This window comes from Erpetoichthys calabaricus, chromosome 13 (genome assembly GCF_900747795.2).
Source record: "Erpetoichthys calabaricus chromosome 13, fErpCal1.3, whole genome shotgun sequence".
NCBI lineage: Eukaryota > Metazoa > Chordata > Cladistia > Polypteriformes > Polypteridae > Erpetoichthys > Erpetoichthys calabaricus.
In genome coordinates, this window is record NC_041406.2 from 137,716,592 (window position 1) to 137,736,595 (window position 20,004).

General features: G+C 42.5%; 2 protein-coding genes across 4 annotated transcripts in view; one reads left to right on the plus strand and one right to left on the minus strand.

Moving 5' to 3' along the window:
- tbc1d31 (TBC1 domain family, member 31) overlaps positions 1–20,004 on the minus strand; it is a 1,102,325-nt gene that overhangs the window by 507,835 nt on the left and 574,486 nt on the right. The window lies entirely within an intron of this gene.
- The window catches only part of jarid2a (jumonji, AT rich interactive domain 2a), a 293,969-nt gene that overhangs the window by 270,698 nt on the left and 3,267 nt on the right, over positions 1–20,004 (plus strand). For all 3 annotated transcript variants that reach the window (XM_051935491.1, XM_051935492.1, XM_051935493.1), the window contains 5 exons: positions 419–524; positions 1,975–2,157; positions 6,145–6,275; positions 8,374–8,554; positions 14,272–14,379. In XM_051935491.1, the coding sequence (XP_051791451.1) occupies positions 419–524; positions 1,975–2,157; positions 6,145–6,275; positions 8,374–8,554; positions 14,272–14,379 (709 nt within the window). The remainder of the gene's footprint in view (positions 1–418; positions 525–1,974; positions 2,158–6,144; positions 6,276–8,373; positions 8,555–14,271; positions 14,380–20,004) is intronic.

Here is a 20,004-nt window from a genome sequence, read left to right on the forward strand (position 1 = left end):
GAGCTGTCTGCTGGTTTCAAAGGTCCTGCAGTACACCAGACAGAGTGTTAGGGCTTTTTCTTAATCTTTGACACATTTCACATGTAGAACTGATTAATATTCCAGTATTCCCTTAGCAATAATGGAGTTGGTTGTATAGCTGCTATACTCTGATATTGCTGTGTTGGCATTATGAGGCTGCTTGTTTTCCTTAAAAATATTATTACAACCACAGTGAATAAATCTAAAACTAGATTAGTACTGGAGAAAGCTGTCCGTTCTTTAGCTGTGGTTTGTATGTTGCAGGCAGTACCACTATGCCTTGAAGTTAGACCACATTGTAAGAACCGAGGGTCTTCTGACTTAAGTCGTTTGGTGCTGATGTTGTTTATCAGCATCTTCCAAGTTGTCTTACTCTTGCTTTTTTGAACTTTCAAAGGTATAGCATTCCTGCTAAGGAGAAGAACAAACTTGACAAAGTCGTGCATACTTTGCTGCAAGCCAATGGAACTCCAGGACTGGAAATGCTTGAAAGCAACATCATGGTAAGAACGTCCGTTCTGTGATTGTGATTTTAAAATTGGTACTGTGTGTGTTAAATTTACATACAGAAGAACCAAATAAATTGACAACTGTGTGGGTGTCTTCTACTTTGACTGTAAGAAATGACTGAAAAGTGACCGGCAGTATCACCTTCTACAGTAGTACAGTAAAAAGAATTGCACCAATTTTCCCAGTATTACAAAGCCTTGCAGTCCACTTAAGTCTTCACCATTCTCCGGATTTCAAAAGAATACATACACATATTCCTCAAATTACTATTTTTATTGACAACCTAAGTGCTCTACCACTTTATTTTTAAAGCCAATGAAAACAATTTGTCAAAAGTCTATTAAAAAAAAAAATGAATGCTTCTTGCGTAAGTACTCAAACCCTTCATCTCCAAAATCTTAGTCGCAAAGTGTTCCCAAACATACCACATTTGACCCTAATTTAGACAATCCTCAAATAATGTTTCAACCAGTGACCAATCGGAGTAAACGGCCACATTTTCTGTGTATAAAAACCCATCTGTGTAGGGGTTATTAGCCAGGCTTTGAACCCAGTAAAAAACACAGTAAAGAGCAGACCACCAAAGAAACGGATAAAACAAGACAGTAGTGCTTGACGTGGGCCGATATTCACGGGTGCTCCATACCAGCATTTCCCCGTTTCTCTCTTATGATGTGTACGGGTGCAGTTTACTTACCAAATTAGCATCCCTGATTTATAACAACTGTGTAGCTTTTTGTACCTCCGAGGTGATGGAGCCCCCCACCCCTGCTCTCTCATCTTCTCACCCCTACAGTAAAGTATGGCAATGGCAGCATAATGCTGTGTGGATGCTTTTCATGTACAGGGACTGTGAATCATGTTAAGACCGGTGGAGAATGAATGGAACTAAACACAGGGCAACACTTGGAGAGAACCTGTTCTACTTGGCTGAGAAAGGCTTAGGAGAAGACAATGATCTCCATCACAAGGCCAAGGCACCACTGGAGTGGTGCAAAAGACAAAACAAAATGTCCTACAATGGCCTAACCAAAGTCCTGCGCTCATCTTAACTGAGAATCTGTTAGGAAGAATGGCACAAAGACTTCCGGCTGTTACTGGGGCAAAAAGAGACCCTCCTATATATTGAATACATATGCAAGCAGCAGTTTTCTAAGTTTTATACTGTAGAAATAGACCTTTGACAAATTATTTATTTTGGACCCTAATATTTTATATAGAAATTCTTATTTAAATGTGCGTTTCTTTTGAGATCCAGAGAATGGTGATGACTTTCAAGTGGATGTAATCCTCCTGCAAGGCTCTGTATTTAGACACCGTATATCAGGATTAGATACACCATTCTCTATTGTTGAGAAGCTTGGCTTTCTTGTTTTCACATTTCTGTGACTCTCTGGTCTCTTTTATTTATTTCTTTATTTATTTTTTGAACCTGACATCTAGATCTCTCCAGAGGTGCTTTCTCGAGAAGGGATCCAGGTGCATCGTACTGTCCAGAAGAGCGGCCAGTTCATTGTCTGTTTTCCAGGAACATTTGTGTCAAAGTTATGCTGTGGTTACAGTGTTTCTGAAACTGTGCACTTTGCTACCATCCAGTGGATGAACCTAGGATATGAGGCTGCTAAGGTAGGGAGGCCTCCTTTATAAAATGAATAAGCCGTCCTGGTGTCTGTGCCCAGCACCAACCCGTACAGCAACATTTTCTTTTTTTTTTTTTTTTTTTTTTTTTTTTTAATTTGATGGACTTTTTTTGTATTTTTAAGTAATTAGTTGAGAAGTCCAGAAAAATGACCCCTTTTATTGGCTGAATAAAAAAGATTACAATATGCAGGCTTTCAAGGCAACTCAGGCCCCTTCTTCAAAGGCAAGATGTAAGACAGAAACTGGAGCTCCCTGTGTTTACAGGTGCTGGTCATAAAATTAGAATATCATGACAAAGATGATTTATTTCAGTAATTCCATTCAAAAAGTGAAACTTGTATATTAGATTCATTCATTACACACAGACTGATGTATTTCAAATGTTTATTTCTTTTAATGTTGATGATTATAACTGACAACTAATGAAAGTCCCAAATTCAGTATCTCGGAAAATTAGAATATCAGTTAAGACCAATGCAAAAAAAGGATTTTTAGAAATGTTGGCCAACTGAAAGGTATGAACATGAAAAGTATGAGCATGTACAGCACTCAATATTTAGTTGGGGCTCCTTTGGCCTGGATTACTGCAGCAATGCGGCGTGGCATGGAGTCGATCAGTCTGTGGCACTGCTCAGGTGTTATGAGAGCCCATGTTGCTCTGATAGTGGCCTTCAGCTCTTCTGAATTGTTGGGTCTGGCGTATTGCATCTTCCTCTTCACAATACCCCATAGATTTTTTATGGGGTTAAGGTCAAGCGAGTTTGCTGGCCAATCAAGAACAGGGATACCATGGTCCATAAACCAGGTACTGGTAGCTTTGGCACTGTGTGCAGGTGCCAGGTCCTGTTGGAAAATGAAATCTGCATCTCCATAAAGTTCATCAGCAGCAGGAAGCATGAAGTGCTCTAAAACTTCCTGGTAGACGGCTGCGTTGACCTTGGACCTCAGAAAACACAATGGACCAACACCAGCAGATGACATGGCACCCCAAACCATCACTGACTGTGGAAACTTTACACTGAACCTCACGCAACGTGGATTCTGTGCCTCTCCTCTCTTCCTCCAGACTCTGGGACCTTGATTTCCAAAGGAAATGCAAAATTTACTTTCATCAGAGGACATAACTTTGGACCACTCAGCAGCAGTCCAAAGGCGAGATGCTTCTGATGCTGTCTCTTGTTCAAGAGTGGCTTGACACAAGGAATGCGACAGCTGAAACCCATGTCTTGCATACGTCTGTGTGTGGTGGTTCTTGAAGCACTGACTCCAGTCCACTCTTTGTGAATCTCCCCCACATTTTTGTTTCACAATCCTCTCCAGGGTGCGGTTATCCCTATTGCTTGTCCACTTTTTTCTACCACATCTTGTCCTTCCCTTCGCCTCTCTATTAATGTGCTTGGACACAGAGCTCTGTGAACAGCCAGCCTCTTTAGCAATGACCTTTTGTGTCTTGCCCTCCTTGTGCGAGGTGTCAATGGTCGTCTTTTGGACAACTGTCAAGTCAGCAGTCTTCCCCATGATTGTGTAGCCTACAGAACTCGACTGAGAGACCATTTAAAGGCTTTTGCAGGTGTTTGGAGTTAATGAGCTGATTAGAGTTTGGCACCAGGTGTCTTCAATATTGAACCTTTTCACAATATTCTAAGTTTCCGAGATACTGAATTTGGGACTTTCATTAGTTGTCAGTTATAATCATCAACATTAAAAGAAATAAACATTTGAAATACATCAGTCTGTGTGTAATGAATGAATCTAATATACAAGTTTCACTTTTTGAATGGAATTACTGAAATAAATCAACTTTGTCATGATATTCTAATTTTATGACCAGCACCTGTATATACACAGTAGGACAGATGCAGCATTGGAAAACCTTTAAGTGAGACATCTTAAATGTAAAAAATGAATAGACCTCTTCATGATTGCAGTAAAGTTACTTTCCGGTTTAAAATATAATAATAATAATGTATTAAACAGTGGTCTTTGCTGTTGATGTTTTTAGCAAAACAGATACAAATGCTGTTTATTTTAGCAAACCATCAATCCATTTTCAAACCCACTTTTAGGGGGTGGGCATTGCAGAACGTATCCTGGCACCGTTGAGGGTGACACAGAAATCAATCCTTGAGCGGTCACCAGTCTGTTACGGGGTGCTCCCTCGCAATTTATTTGTCTAATTATTCTAAGACAGAAGCAAACACAATTTGGGAGCGAGCAGTCACCGAGATTCAATCTCAGACTCCTGGAGCTCTGTGACAGTGTTACGTGGTACAGCAGCACCAACAAGCAAATATCAGCTGTGTGTTTAAGTTTATATAGATGTATAGTGTTATTCTTGATCTCTAATACCATTTACTAATTTGTTATTTTAATGAATTGTTGTTAATGTACCAGTTATGTAGATCCTTAATGGTCTTAAATCAGAAGGCACATCCGAAGTTCATAATCCCTTTTAGAAAGTGATGGCGTTTCTAGGTATTTTTTTGTCATGGGCATCTTCATTAGAGGTCCTGGCTCATGGGATTAAGTGGATAAGAAAGTTATGGCTATCAAAAAAAAATGGCTCAAAGGAAGAAAAATGTCTAAGTTATGTTTTTGTTTTATTTGTAGCCTCAGTTTCTGGTTTTATTCTGCTGCTTTAACTATTTGTTCAGTTGACATTAAGAAAGAAAAGAATAAAAATTAACTTTTTCCTCCTGGAATCCTAGAGGATTGCCAGCCCATCTCGCAGGGCACATTCATCCACACATCATCTGTCACTCATTATGGGCCAAGTTATGAACATAGCTGTTTTAATTCATTGTCATTTTTTCTTTTTTTTTTTAATGATGGCACAGCGGCTGCCTCACAACAAGGAGACCATGGTTTAAATGGAGTTAGCAAGTTCTCCCCGTATTCGTGTTGGCTTCCTCTGGGTGTTCCAGTTTCCATCCAAGAACCCGTTGGCTTAGCTGTGTATTGATGCTAAATATATTAAAATTCAAATGGGACTGACACTTTCTGTGGAAGTATTAAATATAATTTATAAAAGAAAGAGTAAAGTTACGTGTGCATTTATTTTTTAATTTTACCAAACATTTAACTTAGTGGCACACAAGGTCAGCACTAGGAGAGCACTGCTGAAGCACTGGTGGTTATTTGGTTTATTTCCTTAACTAGGAAAATGAGCCGGCGTCAATTACATTTTTATTTTCATTTGTTTTAATTCCATTCCATCTCTTCAGCACTTGGAGTCTTCTGAGTTAACTGTTAGATCTTTTTTAAAGATAAACTACTGCATAAAACACATATTTTGTTCTTGAATTTGAATCCTTGCTCTTTCACTTAATTTTTTTTTGTCTGTTGGTGACTCTTAGTGATGTAATTCAAACAGATCTAACTGGTAAAGCTAAGACCACACATTTTACAAATAAGAATCCATCAGGCGTTTCTGACTTGGCTCATTTGTGCCCCAGTGACGTACAGTAACTCAGTAGATTGTTCCAGTGCTCTGCAACTCAGAGTGCAGTTCCCCCTAATGTCCACTAGATGTCTTAAGGCTGATTCACTCTTTTCAACTGAAGGAATTTGGTGGCACTGAGTTTATTCCTCTCTTTCTGAGCTTTAATATCTTGAATTCGGTGCGCCTTTAGCCCTCTCTGTTCAGGTCCTAAGGAGATCAGTTCTCTTGGCCTGCCAGAGTTGAGTCAAGCTGGTAAAAGACATGTTTGATTCTGTGCTTGGTGAATATCACTCTATTTTTAACAGTTCATATACTGTTTCAGAATAGCAAACATTTATTAAAATATGCAATAACAGAAATCCTGAACTAATAAGAAGAAATGTGAAGCCTGAATTCATTGCATTGTAAAGAGAAGACACTTGGAGCTACTTAACTATTTCAGCTGATCCACACACATTGATTAGTTTAATGTTGTAATAAACAATTATAAGGGGGAGAAAAAAGATACACGCTAATGTTTGTTTTCCTAGGACCTAAAGTGTCGGCGTGTAGCTAAACCATTTTCGATGGAGAAACTTTTGTATCAGACTGCAATGGTGGAATGCAAGCGGGAGAATGAACAAACTTTGAGTACAATCGCTTCACTTCTTAAAGATCTCAGGTAATCTCCTTTTAGTTTGATTAGTCATTATGGACGGGGGTTTTTTTATCATCTCCGAAGCAATCTTTTTAGAGCCACTACCATCTTGAAAGATAGTTTATCTCAAAACATTGTGCTTAACCTGCAACTTTTATATTGTTACTAGAATAGCCAGTTACAGCACCTTCAGAAAGTCTTTAGACCCCGTCACATTCTACACATTTTGTTATGTGGCAGCCTTATGATAAAATTATTTAACTTTTTTCCCCTCATCAAGCAACACTCAATACCCCAGAATGACAAAGCGAAAACAGAATTATAGGAATGTTTGTACAATCATTAAAAATCAAAATAAATAAGTGTACCATCACAGTTTTTGAGTAACGGGTTATATTTGAGGCACTGAATTGAAAAGGATGCGATATACTATTGTCAATGTACACATATTTAAAATCCCCAAAGCCAAGCGTATTTCATATATTATTGATTATTTTAATGATTGATGGGAGCAGATTTGAGTGTAACATCTCGGCAAACATGGCCAAGGCAGGCCAGCACGCACGCTGACGTAGGTGTGAGTATTGCATGCTGTTAAGAAGTACGTCGTCTTCTGAAGGTGCCCCAACAGTAACGTTTTGTTCTTAATTTCTTGTAGTTGTTAATAAGTTGCTTTTGTTTTTTTAAGTTTAAAATATCCTGTCTGTTCTTTGTGTCAACCACTGTGTTTTTCTCTAGGATTGATTTGAAGTTGTTTGACGTAACTTCACTTACAGTTTTGGCCTCCAAAAATAAGAAAGATCTAAATTCAAATCGAGTTCATCTTCTTTTCTTTTTTTAAATATAGACGTTTCATGCTTTATATATTTAAAATTACTAGACACAATAAAGAATTTACATCTTAAACTTTATTTAAATTTTTTTGTGCTCCAAGCAAGGCTGCAAGTGACAGTTGTAAATGTAAATAAAATTGCTAAAAGTTTAATCACAGAAACGGTGTGCAGTTTTTACATTCAAGGAGAACAAATAACACAAACATTTTAATCCAAGATCGCTGGACCAGGTCATTTTTTGATTTTTAGTTTAACTCGACGAGACATTAGCAGTTAACCATTTGTTGACCTGCTGCGCCGCACAAAAGCAGATGTGGCCGTCTCGTGTGGTTTGTAAGATTTTTTTTTTTTTTCCATAAATCTCATTTATACTCCGATCAGTTCTGATAGATGTTTCAATCTTGCGAATTTCTGAACTCATGATTCAAAATATATTTTAAAGTAGATGTTTTTCTTTTTTTTTTGCGCTGGGTGTCTTGCAAACAAGCACTTCAGTGGTGTACAGTTTCATGTACTGGTTAAGCTGACACCGCATTACATGACTTTTTGTCATACTTGATGATCACGGTCGCTGATCTTGTCACTGTAACATGTCAGATTTCATGACTGAAAATCGAAGGCCATGCATGATGCCTTATTTCTCGACCGAGCGCTGATCTTCCTGCGCCCCTTTTTTCTGACAGCCAATAGTGTTGCTGCCTGATGGAGCCATCGCTGTCTAAAGTGTTGGTTTTTTTTCCCATTCTGACGTCAGGCAGACAAGCTTCTCTTCTGTTTTTGAGGTTTAAAATACATGTATTCCTTATTCTATGCATTGTACTGCCGGCTGAACGTTCCTTGGTTCTTAACTCTTGCACACAGGGGACTCTCCCCAATCCCCACCTCACCCCATCCAAAGAGGGAAGTCAAACGTTTGTGATTTTATGCTAGACAGTCACAGACTAGTTGGCCTGAGTCATTGGGTACGTCACATGAGACCATCGGCTTCCTTCACAGGAGCCCACAGCTGATTGCCCCCAACTGGCTAAGACTGTAATTGAAGGCCACAACTGTAAATCAATGGAATAGTCGTCTAGTATGACATGGCCTTTGCTCTGCCAACACCAGCGATTTCCAGTTAAGTGTGGAGATGTAGCCATCATACTGGGAGTACTGTTTTAACTGTTCTGTGTGTTTTTTTTGGTTTTTATTAAATGGAAGTTTCTGGGTAAAATTCAGTTTCAAAAAAAGATTTTTTGTTTTTTAATTTTTATTTGTTCATACTCTTCACAAATCTGAATTTGTCTTAGGGATATTGAATTAAAACAACGGCAGGAGCTCTACAAGGCAGGGCTGCATTCCTCTGCTCGCTATGGGAGCAACGACAACAATCAGACCGTGGATGGAAAGAAGAAGTCTCGGAAGTGGCTGGCGATGGAGACATCGGAGAGACGCTGCCAGATGTGCCAACACCTATGCTATCTTTCTATGGTCAGTTACATTAAGGTGGGGTTGCATGTAGCAAAACAACTGGGTGCCTAGTATGTTTAGTTTTTGAAAATATGATTTGTGAATGGGATTGTAGTATTGCATTAACATCAAACCTGTGCACTGGAACTCCTGGCATGACTTTCTTTGTCAGTATCTCCCTTTGATTATTGTTTGCTACATTTCACAAGAGGGTACCTTTCTAACATGTTGCCACACTCAACGATTTTAAAAAGTCCAAACTTAATCAAGGACTCTGTGTTGATTGAAGTATAGGCCTGGGGAGGGCAGAAAGTACACAAGACGTGACACAAACACTGCGGTCTCTCTGTGCCTTCAGTTTTGTCCATCTCTCTCTCTGTGTCTTACACGAGGGTGTTGGTCCTCATGCCTACCCCTCATGTACCACCACAGGCATTTCCTTAACCCAAATCTCACTCTAACTCATGTACTTATACACATGCTCTTGGCCATTTCCACCTGCTGCTGAGCCTCCCAGGCTTCACTTTTGCTCCAGGGACATCAGTCTGGATCTCCACATATTAATCCAAGTTTCTTTGTAACAATGACAGGCCACATCATAATGACTGCCCTCCTGCCAGTCTTTAAAATATCAATATTATCCGACTCCTTTAACAGCCCACTTTCTCCTCGATTATTAGGTCTGGAAGCCAACCTGTGGCAGTGTACTTCCATTATCATGAGAGGTTCTTCTTCCTTTTGTCTGTGCCAGTTTTTCCACAGTGTTTAGACTAACTTGGAGGGTAACTGCAGGATCTGAATACGTGGAAATGCAACATGCTAGTGTTCTTTTTTTTTAATTATTATCTTGTAGATTTTTTTAGCTAATAGCCCAAAGCTAATCAAGACGATGTAGCAGCCTAGTAGTGGAAATGAATCCATGGGGGTTCATGACATTCTTGTAAATATTTTTAAAAATGCTACTGGTTTGCTGTGAACAACCTAAAGTACGAGTAACCATAAGTCTCTGGTGAAGTCTATGTAGCTGCTTACAGCATTGCCTTCCTTTAAATGATGCGTAGATTGTAACGTTGCCATGCTCGTGTAAAATACAGAATACAGTGGAACCTCGGGTCATGAACGTCTCGGACCACGTACAAATCGGGTTTCGACCAAAAAGTTTACTAAACTTTTGCATCTGTTCACGACCACATACTCGGGTGACGAACAAGCCAGTTTCCCTTCTGGTTCGTACGCACCGGTGATTTCCGCACGTGTTCAGTCTCTCCCTGTACAGTACGTTGTTCTCGGTCAGACGTGTATTGCGCAGAGGGACTTTACCTCAAAACTGTAATCTCCTCTCCACCTCCTCCTCACTTCCTTCATGCCAGAACTCGACTCATGCAAGGTTAGTTTTCTTGGTTGTTTATGGTTAGTTTTTGTATAAATTACGGATTTTTCAAATGTGCTTAAAACTCATTAAAAAAAAGTGTTTACAGCGAGCAGTTCGTAAGGTTATTAGCGTGAACTCTTGCAATGTTAGTTTTCTCTGTTCAAGGTTTTCTCAGTGTTATTCAATGTTTTTACATTTAGTTTACTATTACACTGTGCATTCTGTGGTATAATTAACTATTTTTGTGCTTAAAAATCTTTTAAAAAAAATATTTTTACATACAGTACAGTCATACGGTCCGGAACACATTAATTGTATTTACATACAATCCATCCATCCATCCATCCATCCATTGTCTCCCGCTTATCCGAGGTCGGGTCGCGGGGGCAGCAGCTTGAGCAGAGATGCCCAGACTTCCCTCTCCCCGGCCACTTCTTCTAGCTCTTCCAGGAGAATCCCAAGGCGTTCCCAGGCCAGTCGAGAGACATAGTCCCTCCAGCGTGTCCTGGGTCTTCCCCGGGGCCTCCTCCCGGTTGGACGTGCCTGGAACACCTCACCAGGGAGGCGTCCAGGAGGCATCCTGATCAGATGCCCGAGCCACCTCATCTGACTCCTCTCGATGCGGAGGAGCAGCAGCTCTACTCTGAGCCCCTCCCGGATGACTGAGCTTCTCACCCTATCTTTAAGGGAAAGCCCAGACACCCTGCGGAGGAAACTCATTTCAGCCGCTTGTATTCGCGATCTCGTTCTTTCGGTCACTACCCATAGCTCATGACCATAGGTGAGGGTAGGAACATAGATCGACTGGTAAATTGAGAGCTTCGCCTTGCGGCTCAGCTCCTTTTTCACCACGACAGACCGATGCAGCGCCCGCATTACTGCGGATGTCGCACCGATCCGCCTGTCGATCTCACGCTCCATTCTTCCCTCACTCGTGAACAAGACCCCGAGATACTTGAACTCATCCACTTGGGGCAGGATCTCGCTACCAACCCTGAGAGGGCACTCCACCCTTTTCCGGTTGAGGACCATGGTCTCGGATTTGGAGGTGCTGATTCTCATCCCAGCCGCTTCACACTCGGCTGCGAACTGATCCAGAGAGAGCTGAAGATCACGGCCTGATGAAGCAAACAGGACAACATCATCTGCAAAAAGCAGTGACCCAATCCTGAGCCCACCAAACCGGACCCCCTCAACACCCTGGCTGCGCCTAGAAATTCTGTCCATAAAAGTTATGAACAGAATCGGTGACAAAGGGCAGCCCTGGCGGAGTCCAACTCTCACTGGAAACGGGTTCGACTTACTGCCGGCAATGCGGACCAAGCTCTGGCACTGATCGTACAGGGACTGAACAGCCCTTATCAGGGGGGCCGGTACCCCATACTCTCTGAGTACCCCCCACAGGATTCCCCGAGGGACACGGTCGAATGCCTTTTCTAAGTCCACAAAACACATGTAGACTGGTTGGGCAAACTCCCATGCACCCTCCAGGACCCTGCTAAGGGTATAGAGCTGGTCCACTGTTCCGCGACCAGGACGAAAACCACACTGTTCCTCCTGAATCCGAGGCTCGACTATCCGACGGACCCTCCTCTCCAGGACCCCTGAATAGACTTTTCCAGGGAGGCTGAGGAGTGTGATCCCTCTGTAGTTGGAACACACCCTCCGATCCCCCTTCTTAAAGAGGGGGACCACCACCCCGGTCTGCCAATCCAGAGGCACTGTCCCTGATGTCCATGCGATGTTGCAGAGGCGTGTCAGCCAAGACAGTCCTACAACATCCAGAGCCTTGAGGAACTCCGGGCGTATCTCATCCACCCCCGGGGCCCTGCCACCAAGGAGTTTTTTGACCACCTCGGTGACCTCAGTCCCAGAGATGGGGGAGCCCACCTCTGAGTCCCCAGGCTCTGCTTCCTCATTGGAAGGCATGTTAATGGGATTGAGGAGGTCTTCGAAGTATTCCCCCCACCGACCCACAACGTCCCGAGTCGAGGTCAGCAGCGCACCATCCCCACCATATACAGTGTTGACACTGCACTGCTTCCCCTTCCTGAGACGCCGGATGGTGGACCAGAATCTCCTCGAAGCCGTCAGAAAGTCGTTCTCCATGGCCTCCCCAAACTCCTCCCACGCCCGAGTTTTTGCCTCAGCAACCACCAAAGCCGCATTCCGCTTGGCCTGCCGGTACCTATCAGCTGCCTCCGGGGTCCCACAGGACAAAAGGGTCCTGTAGGACTCCTTCTTCAGCTTGACGGCATGCTTCACCGCCGGTGTCCACCAGCGGGTTCGGGGATTGCCGCCACGACAGGCACCGACCACCTTACGGCCACAGCTCCGGTCAGCTGCCTCAACAATAGAGGCACGGAACATGGCCCATTCGGACTCAATGTCCCCCACCTCCCTCGGGATGTGGTCGAAGTTCTGCCGGAGGTGGGAGTTGAAGCTACTTCTGACAGGGGGCTCTGCCAGACGTTCCCAGCAGACCCTCACAACACGTTTGGGCCTACCACGCCTGACCGGCATCCTCCCCCACCATCGAAGCCAACTCACCACCAGGTGGTGATCAGTTGACAGCTCCGCCCCTCTCTTCACCCGAGTGTCCAAGACATGTGGCCGCAAGTCCGACGACACGACCACAAAGTCGATCATCGAACTGAGGCCTAGGGTGTCCTGGTGCCAAGTGCACATATGAACACCCCAATGCTTGAACATGGTGTTCGTTATGGACAATCCGTGACGAGCACAGAAGTCCAATAACAAAACACCGCTCGGGTTCAGATCAGGGGGGCCATTCCTCCCAATCACGCCCTTCCAGGTCTCACTGTCATTGCCCACGTGAGCATTGAAGTCTCCCAGCAGAACGAGGGAGTCCCCAGAAGGTATGCCCTCTAGCACCCCCTCCAGGGACTCCAAAAAGGGTGGGTACTCTGAACTGCTGTTCGGTGCACACGCACAAACAACAGTTAGGACCCGTCCCCCCACCCGAAGGCGAAGGGAGGCTACCCTCTCGTCCACCGGGGTAAACCCCAATGTACAGGCTCCAAGTTGGGGGGCAATAAGTATACCCACACCTGCTCGGCGCCTCTCGCAACTCCAGAGTGGTAGAGAGTCCAGCCCCTCTCAAGGAGATTGGTTCCAGAGTCCAAGCTGTGCGTCGAGGTGAGCCCGACTATATCTAGCCGGAACCTCTCAACTTTGCGCACTAGCTCAGGCTCCTTCCCCTTCAGAGAGGTGACATTCCACATCCCAAGAGCCAGTTTCTGTAGCCGAGGATCGGACCGCCAATACAATCCTATGGGGGAAATTACTTCAGGTCACGACCAAATCGGGAGTTTTAGAATGAATTATGGTCGTGACCTGAGGTTCCACTGTATGCTATTGTGAATTACAGGCAAGTCTGCCATTTACTGTATTTCATAGAAAAGGGAAACAAAATGCATGTCATGGAGTTCATACCGTGGTAATGGAACTCACTGGGAACTGCAGGATTCTCGACACTCGAGCCCCACACCGCTTCCATGTGCTGCAGGCCTCCTCATGCAATTTTTATTTTTGTAACCTGTACGTCATGGATGAGAGACCAAAAATAGAACTTAAAATAAATAAAAGTATGAAGATTAAATCCAAACATTCAATAAACAAGTCCATTTGCTAAACTATGGAACAAATGAGAACATATGGCCCAGTAGAATTCCTTTTTTCCATGTACCTGTTGCAAATGATGAAAGTATTTTGGTACCCAAACTCCGTCCATAAGTGAGATCTCAGGTGTGTTATTATGAGACAGTCATGTTCAGGTACATGGAAAAGCAACTGTATGGATTTAGAACCTGGACTTTGTTCAAAAGTTCTGGATTTTTTGCAGTTGAAACAAGGTTTAATACTTCAACTCGCATGGGGGTGCCTTTAGTCTGCTTGAAGAGGATGATCTGCGAGAGTCTGCAAGAAAACTGCCAACTTCTCGGGGAAACTGTAGTGTTGGGAAGAGTTTTCACAGTACAGCCAAATGTGTGGAGAAGATCAGCAGCGACTGGTATACCGTTCTGCTTGCTCTTGACATCATCAACAGGTCAGATAAACCCTGCTGCTTCACCTAAGGGCTACCTGGCATAAGAATTGTGAACGTTAAATGCACTTTTTCACCATCAGGGTATTTCTGTTTTATTGTCTGTTGTTGTTTCTGATAATTAATGCATCTTTTATTTGTAAACATGGTAAAGAGCGTTGGCCATCGTCCTTTCTTAATGCACTTGCCTTTTTTTGTGTGTTTTTCTTTTTTTTCATGTCAGTAACATGTTTGGTTTTAAACATCAGTAAATAGATATTGGGTGGCATCTTTGTAATTAATTTATTTTTTTGCATGAAGGTGGTTCAAGAAAATGACAATGTGGTCTTCTGCTTGGAGTGCGCTCTTCAGCAAGTTGAAAAACACAAGTCCTGTCGAGGTCTGAAATTGATGTATCGCTACGACGAGGTTAGTAGATCCAGTCGAAGATGGCACATTACAGAAGTAGGTGAATGCAGTGGTGCTCCTGAGGGCCACATACCCCTGGCAGAATCTGTCCAATGTGTACCTTTATGAGACGACACGAGGGATCAGACACAGTGGGATTCAAATTAAACTGTTAGGTCCCACAGTGTAGCACAACCATTAAACAACATAATAAGGTGGTCCTTGGTGAAAGTTCGCAAACCCTTAGTTCTTAATATTGTGTGTTGCCCCCTTTTTGCCAATAGGTATGTTAATAAGTATTGACTTGGTAAGGTGCCTGAACGTTTGCAAGCACCACATTAACTCTTTACTTTTATTTATATTTTCCTTTTTTTTTATTCATTATTAAATCATAATTATATATTAATACTTTCCTACAAATGCCATTGTTTTAGTTGGTTTACTACCAAAGTTGTATTTTCTATTTTTTACTTCAAATGTCAATGAAATATGTAATTTGACCAAATGTTTGCATGGAACTATTTCAATAAACTTTGCCCAAAGGTATTGTGACATGTTTGTATCTTCGACCTTCCCCTTTCACCCTCCTTTACAGGTTCATACACATATTTATAAATGTTAATGCAAAAGAAACCTGCTGTATGTAGAATATGCACAGCTGTCGTCATTGGGAAGGTCAAGACACGCACTTAACAAACAATACAAACTTGAGGCAAAAATAAAATTGCCAGTAATGCACTTTGCCCCATAACTGATATGTGAATGTTGAGAAATCTCCGTAAAAAATTAGTAAAAACTACGAAGGGTGCTGCTGTTATTATTACCACGTGTGATGTTTAAATATGGAGTTGATGTGAATTGGAGTGCTGAGCACTTGTGTAGTGGTGACGTTTTACATGTGGAGTGGATTAGGAGGTTTGTTCTTAACGTTTTTAACTATTGTAAGGCCAAAGTTAAGTCACTAAAAATATTTTTAAAAAATGTTTGTTATGGTGGGGTGTGGTCAGGGGAATTGATTCAACCCTAATCCACCTTACATGACCCTCTTAGTTGACTGCTCTCTTAACACGAGAATTACCAGAGCCTACGAAAAAGCTCGTAGATGCGGCCCACCTTAAATCCGTTCACACCTCTCCTCCAGCGTCTGTTCTCCTGTAAACATGCTGATTAAGACGAGCAGCAAGCAGCCTGCTATTCCATCCTCCCACAGCCGCAGAATGTGCACAAAGTTCTCCCAGCTCAGGCCTTGATTGATTATCTGGGAGTGAAGTGCTGGAGTTTTAGAGTGGAAATAATAGATCGTTATTTGGAACACATGCATTTCATGTGTGTGCCGTTTCTACAATAATCTGTGTAAACACATCGTTAAAACAGAAACGTTTTTCATATTTTAGTAGTAAATGACAAAATGTTGGCATAAACTATAGAACGTGTGAAGCCTGAAGTCCAAAGATCAAGTAAACACTTTCACAAAAGGTTCAAGGACGATACAACAGCTTCCGTGGCATAGCGGTAAGATTTGCTGACTTGTAATCAAGAGTCCCCGGTTCGATCCCCACTCACTCCTATATTTGCCGTTTTCAGTAGTGAGCTGCTCTTATTGTTAATATTATACAGTACACACATACATTTGGTTTGCGTCTGTAACAGACCGTGTACATTTATAGGACTTGTGAAAGTTACCGTTTTTTTTTTTTTTTCACTTTTATTCTCTGTCACGATCACAATCATACTAATGGGATGTGACGCTGTTAGTTTTTATTTGAAACTGGGAGTAACTGTAGATGTGAGTGGTGTTTTGAGGCAATGGAACTGGACATTCTCTGATCTGGAGGGATAAAAGCTGACACAAACGCTGGAGAATCGTCCTTCTTCGTATCTCACCGTCACTTGATTATTTTTTTTATTCAGTTTTATTGAGTGTTCCTGCTCACGCAGAATTAGTATGCACCTTATGGTGTATGATGTCAAAAAAAAAAAAAAAACCAGACACATAGGTATATATATTTGAAATTACTCATTTTATGACCTGTATAGTACATTTTGGAAAACATTGTGGTACGGATGCAACATTATTCATATTCATTTGCGTAACACCGCATGTTTTTTTCCCCCCGATCTTGTGAGTCCCCACATGTTACTGTTTCTTTTGTACTCCAGGACATGCTGAGGCAACAGGAGTACAGAGTGGTCAGTTCAGCACTATATGCAATCATCACATTCAAATGTTAACAGTTCAAACACACGCAAGGACCGTTCTTCCTACATTTACGACGTGTGTACTTGTTGCAATGCGGAATACACATGAAATGCCATCCATCCGTCCCAATATCCACCACTTATCCGAAGTCGGGTCCCAGGGAAGCCCAGACCTCCCTCTCCCCGGCCACCTCCTCCAGCTCCTCTGGGAGGACCCCAAGGCATTCCAAGACCAGCCGGGACATATAATCCCTCCAGCATGTCCTGGGTCTGCCCCGTGGCCTTCTCCCAGTGGGGCATGCCCAGAACACCCCCCCCCCCAGGGAGGCATCCAGGGGGCATCCTAACCAGATGCCCGAACCACCTCAACTGAATCCTCTAGCTGCGGAGGAGCAGCGACTCTACTCCGAGTCTGTCCTGGATAACTGAACTCCTCACCCTATCTCTAAGGGAAAGTCCAGCCACCCTGCGGAGAAAACTCATTTCGGCCGCTTGTATCCGCGATCTTGCTCTTTCGGTCACTACCCAAAGTTCGTGGCCATAGTTGAGGGTAGGAACGTAAATCGACAGCCTTGCCTTTTGGCTCAGCTCTCTCTTCACCACGACGGACCATTGCAGAGTCCGCATTACTGCAGATGCATTTGAAATGCATGTGTTCCAAATAACGATCTATTATTTCCACTCTAAAACTCCAGCACTTCACTCCCAGATAATCAATCAAGGCCTGAGCTGGGAGAACTTTGTGCACGTTCAGCGGCGGTGGGGGATGGAATAGTAGGCTGCTTGTCTTAATCGGCACATTTACAGGACAAAAGACGCTGAGGGAGAGGTGCGAACAGATTTAAGGTGGGCCGGATCTACAAGTTTTTTTCGTAGGCTCTGGTAATTCTAGTGTTAAAGTCTCGTCACAGTATTTCTCAGTTGGGTGGCGCTTCACACTTTGAACTGTCCATTTCAGAGTTCAGTTGTGGATTTCCTAGTTTACTTGGAATCGTTGTCCTTTTGCCTTAACCAGTTTTGTTGTCAGACTAGGGTCCCACGTGTTCCTGTAGATTAAGGTATAAAGAGGATTGTACTGATTTGTGCCCACCCCCATCATAACCTATCATCCATGGGGAAAGAGCGAAAGCTTTAGGTTCATCAAAAATAAAATTTTCCATCTCAGTTTTCAATGGATCTTGACATTTTATGGTCCCCTAATACTCAAAAATATCGATATCTCAATGGGTGTGTGTGTGTGTGTGTGTGTCACAGTTTGAGGACGGTCTAGAGCTAAAACGACTAGATGGAAAAATCCCAGACTCGAAACTTAGCATGACAATGTGCTGTTTCATTTTTGAGCCAATTTGTGCAAGAGAAAGTGGCACTCTAGAGGAACCCTCAAATTATGGTCAATACTGTAATTCTGCCATTAATTATGAATTCTTCTTGTCAATAGCTATCATAATGGCTTACTTTATGATCAGAAAGGTCAGCATCAGAGTGGTAAATAATTACTGAAATATTAGAGAAGAGTTTGAGCATAGACGTATTCATGGTTTTTGCAGCATGATGTTACTTCATCCACAAGGTGCAGTGAGTTATTTGGCCTTAACTCTATAAAGCGTCTCATTACCCATCACCCCGAGTACAACTTATGCAGTTATGGCGAAACCCAAGCCACACTCGGGGTTAACGTCAAGGAGGTTAATATATTTGCAGACCGTTCTGAAGATGTTTTCACTTTGTTATTGTTGACCCTCAGTCTGCACTTATTAATAGTAATAATACATTTAATTTATATAGCGCCTTTCCCATGCTCAAGACGCTTCACAGAGTCGAGTAATCAAATAACAGATTTATCCATTTAAAATTAAACGTACAACACAATAAAGTGTGCAGAAAGTGAAGAGGTCGGAATACCTTTTAAATCCACTGTATGTGTTGTTAGACAACAAAAAAAATTAAATTGAAAAGATAAATTGGAATTAACCCTCAGTTTAGTTTTTCTTAGCCTTACTGCTAACAGCATTTTAAAATCTATAAATCCTAGAAATGGCAGACGGGTTTTTTCAGTGCTGTTTAAATTGTTTCAGCAGCATATTGAACTGCCTTGCCAAATAGAAACTGTTTTGACCCTCGACTGTGTGGTAAAGTTGGCATCAGTATAGGAGTGGCACCTGAGCTCCATGTATCAATAATGGAGTCTTAAACGGACTAACTGGAGGTGTGTGTGTCATGCAGTTGTTCACAAACTGATGTTTTTTTTTGTACATTATCATTTGTTATTACTGTTATGTATTTTTGATGAGTTTTGTTTATTGCTTGGTGTCTGTGTGTGGACGCTTGTTCTGCCGTATCCTTTGAGTTTTTTGGCTGCTACTCCAGTAGGCAGGGCCACCTGTCCATCTTCATCTAGCCAGCCCTGTGAAGACTCATGGGCATTGTAGTCCCTGGCGTTACATCGTATGTGCTTGGTATTGGCGAGTTCCCGTCTTCATGATTTGGTTTCTTTTGGGTGTTCCGGCTATTTTGACGTTTTTGGGCTCTTTTTAAAGATTTTGACTTCTGTTTAACGTATTGGAGCGTGGATTACGATGGACTGCCTTTTTACTCTTGTGGCTCTTTCGAGTTTTTGTTGTTTATTCATCCCGTTTTCGTAATAAATGTTTTAATAATAATAATAATTCATTACATTTATATAGCGTAATAAATGTTTTAATAATAATAATAATTCATTACATTTATATAGCGTACTTGTGAAGATTCTTTGTTATCCTTATTGTGATCAAACTGAAGGTTTATGGTCGCCCTCCTCTTTGAGGAGTCGGTTTGTGATATTTATAGTACCATTGGATAGGTTCCAGACGTTTGACTTTGGTGCTGTTACCAACTTTTGTATGTCGGCACCAGTACCAAAATTAATACCAAAGCAAATAGTGGGCACATTTATAACCAAACCCCCACACACTGCCTCTCCATCCCCCGGCCTGCACACACGTGATGCCTTCCTCCGCCACATTCCACTCCCCTGACCAACCTGACTGCTACACCGCCACCAGTTCTGCCAGGGTCTGTCTGAGGAGCGAGGGTCTGGTGTACAGTAGGGGGAGTTTGAATTCGCTCCTTCAGAGTGCTGATATGCTGATATTGCTTTGAAGAGCAAGAGGATTGGGTGCATCCCCCTTGGGGGTCAAAGCGTGACATGCTGGTATGCAACCAAAGTTTACTCCAGTACCGGATTTAGCATAAATGCTGCTATAGTAGTTGGGTACTTTGCTCAGCACTACTTTATAGTTGTTTTGCCTTCCTCATGTTTTTGGGCCTACTCCTGCTGAAGCCTGCAGATAGTATTTGGTGTCTTTGCTAGACTAGGTGAGCCTGTACTGGGCAGGCCAGTGAAGATCCCGGCCTGTTTTGCTTTGGAACAGCACACTGTTGATAAAGCAGATCCAACAGAATTCTTTC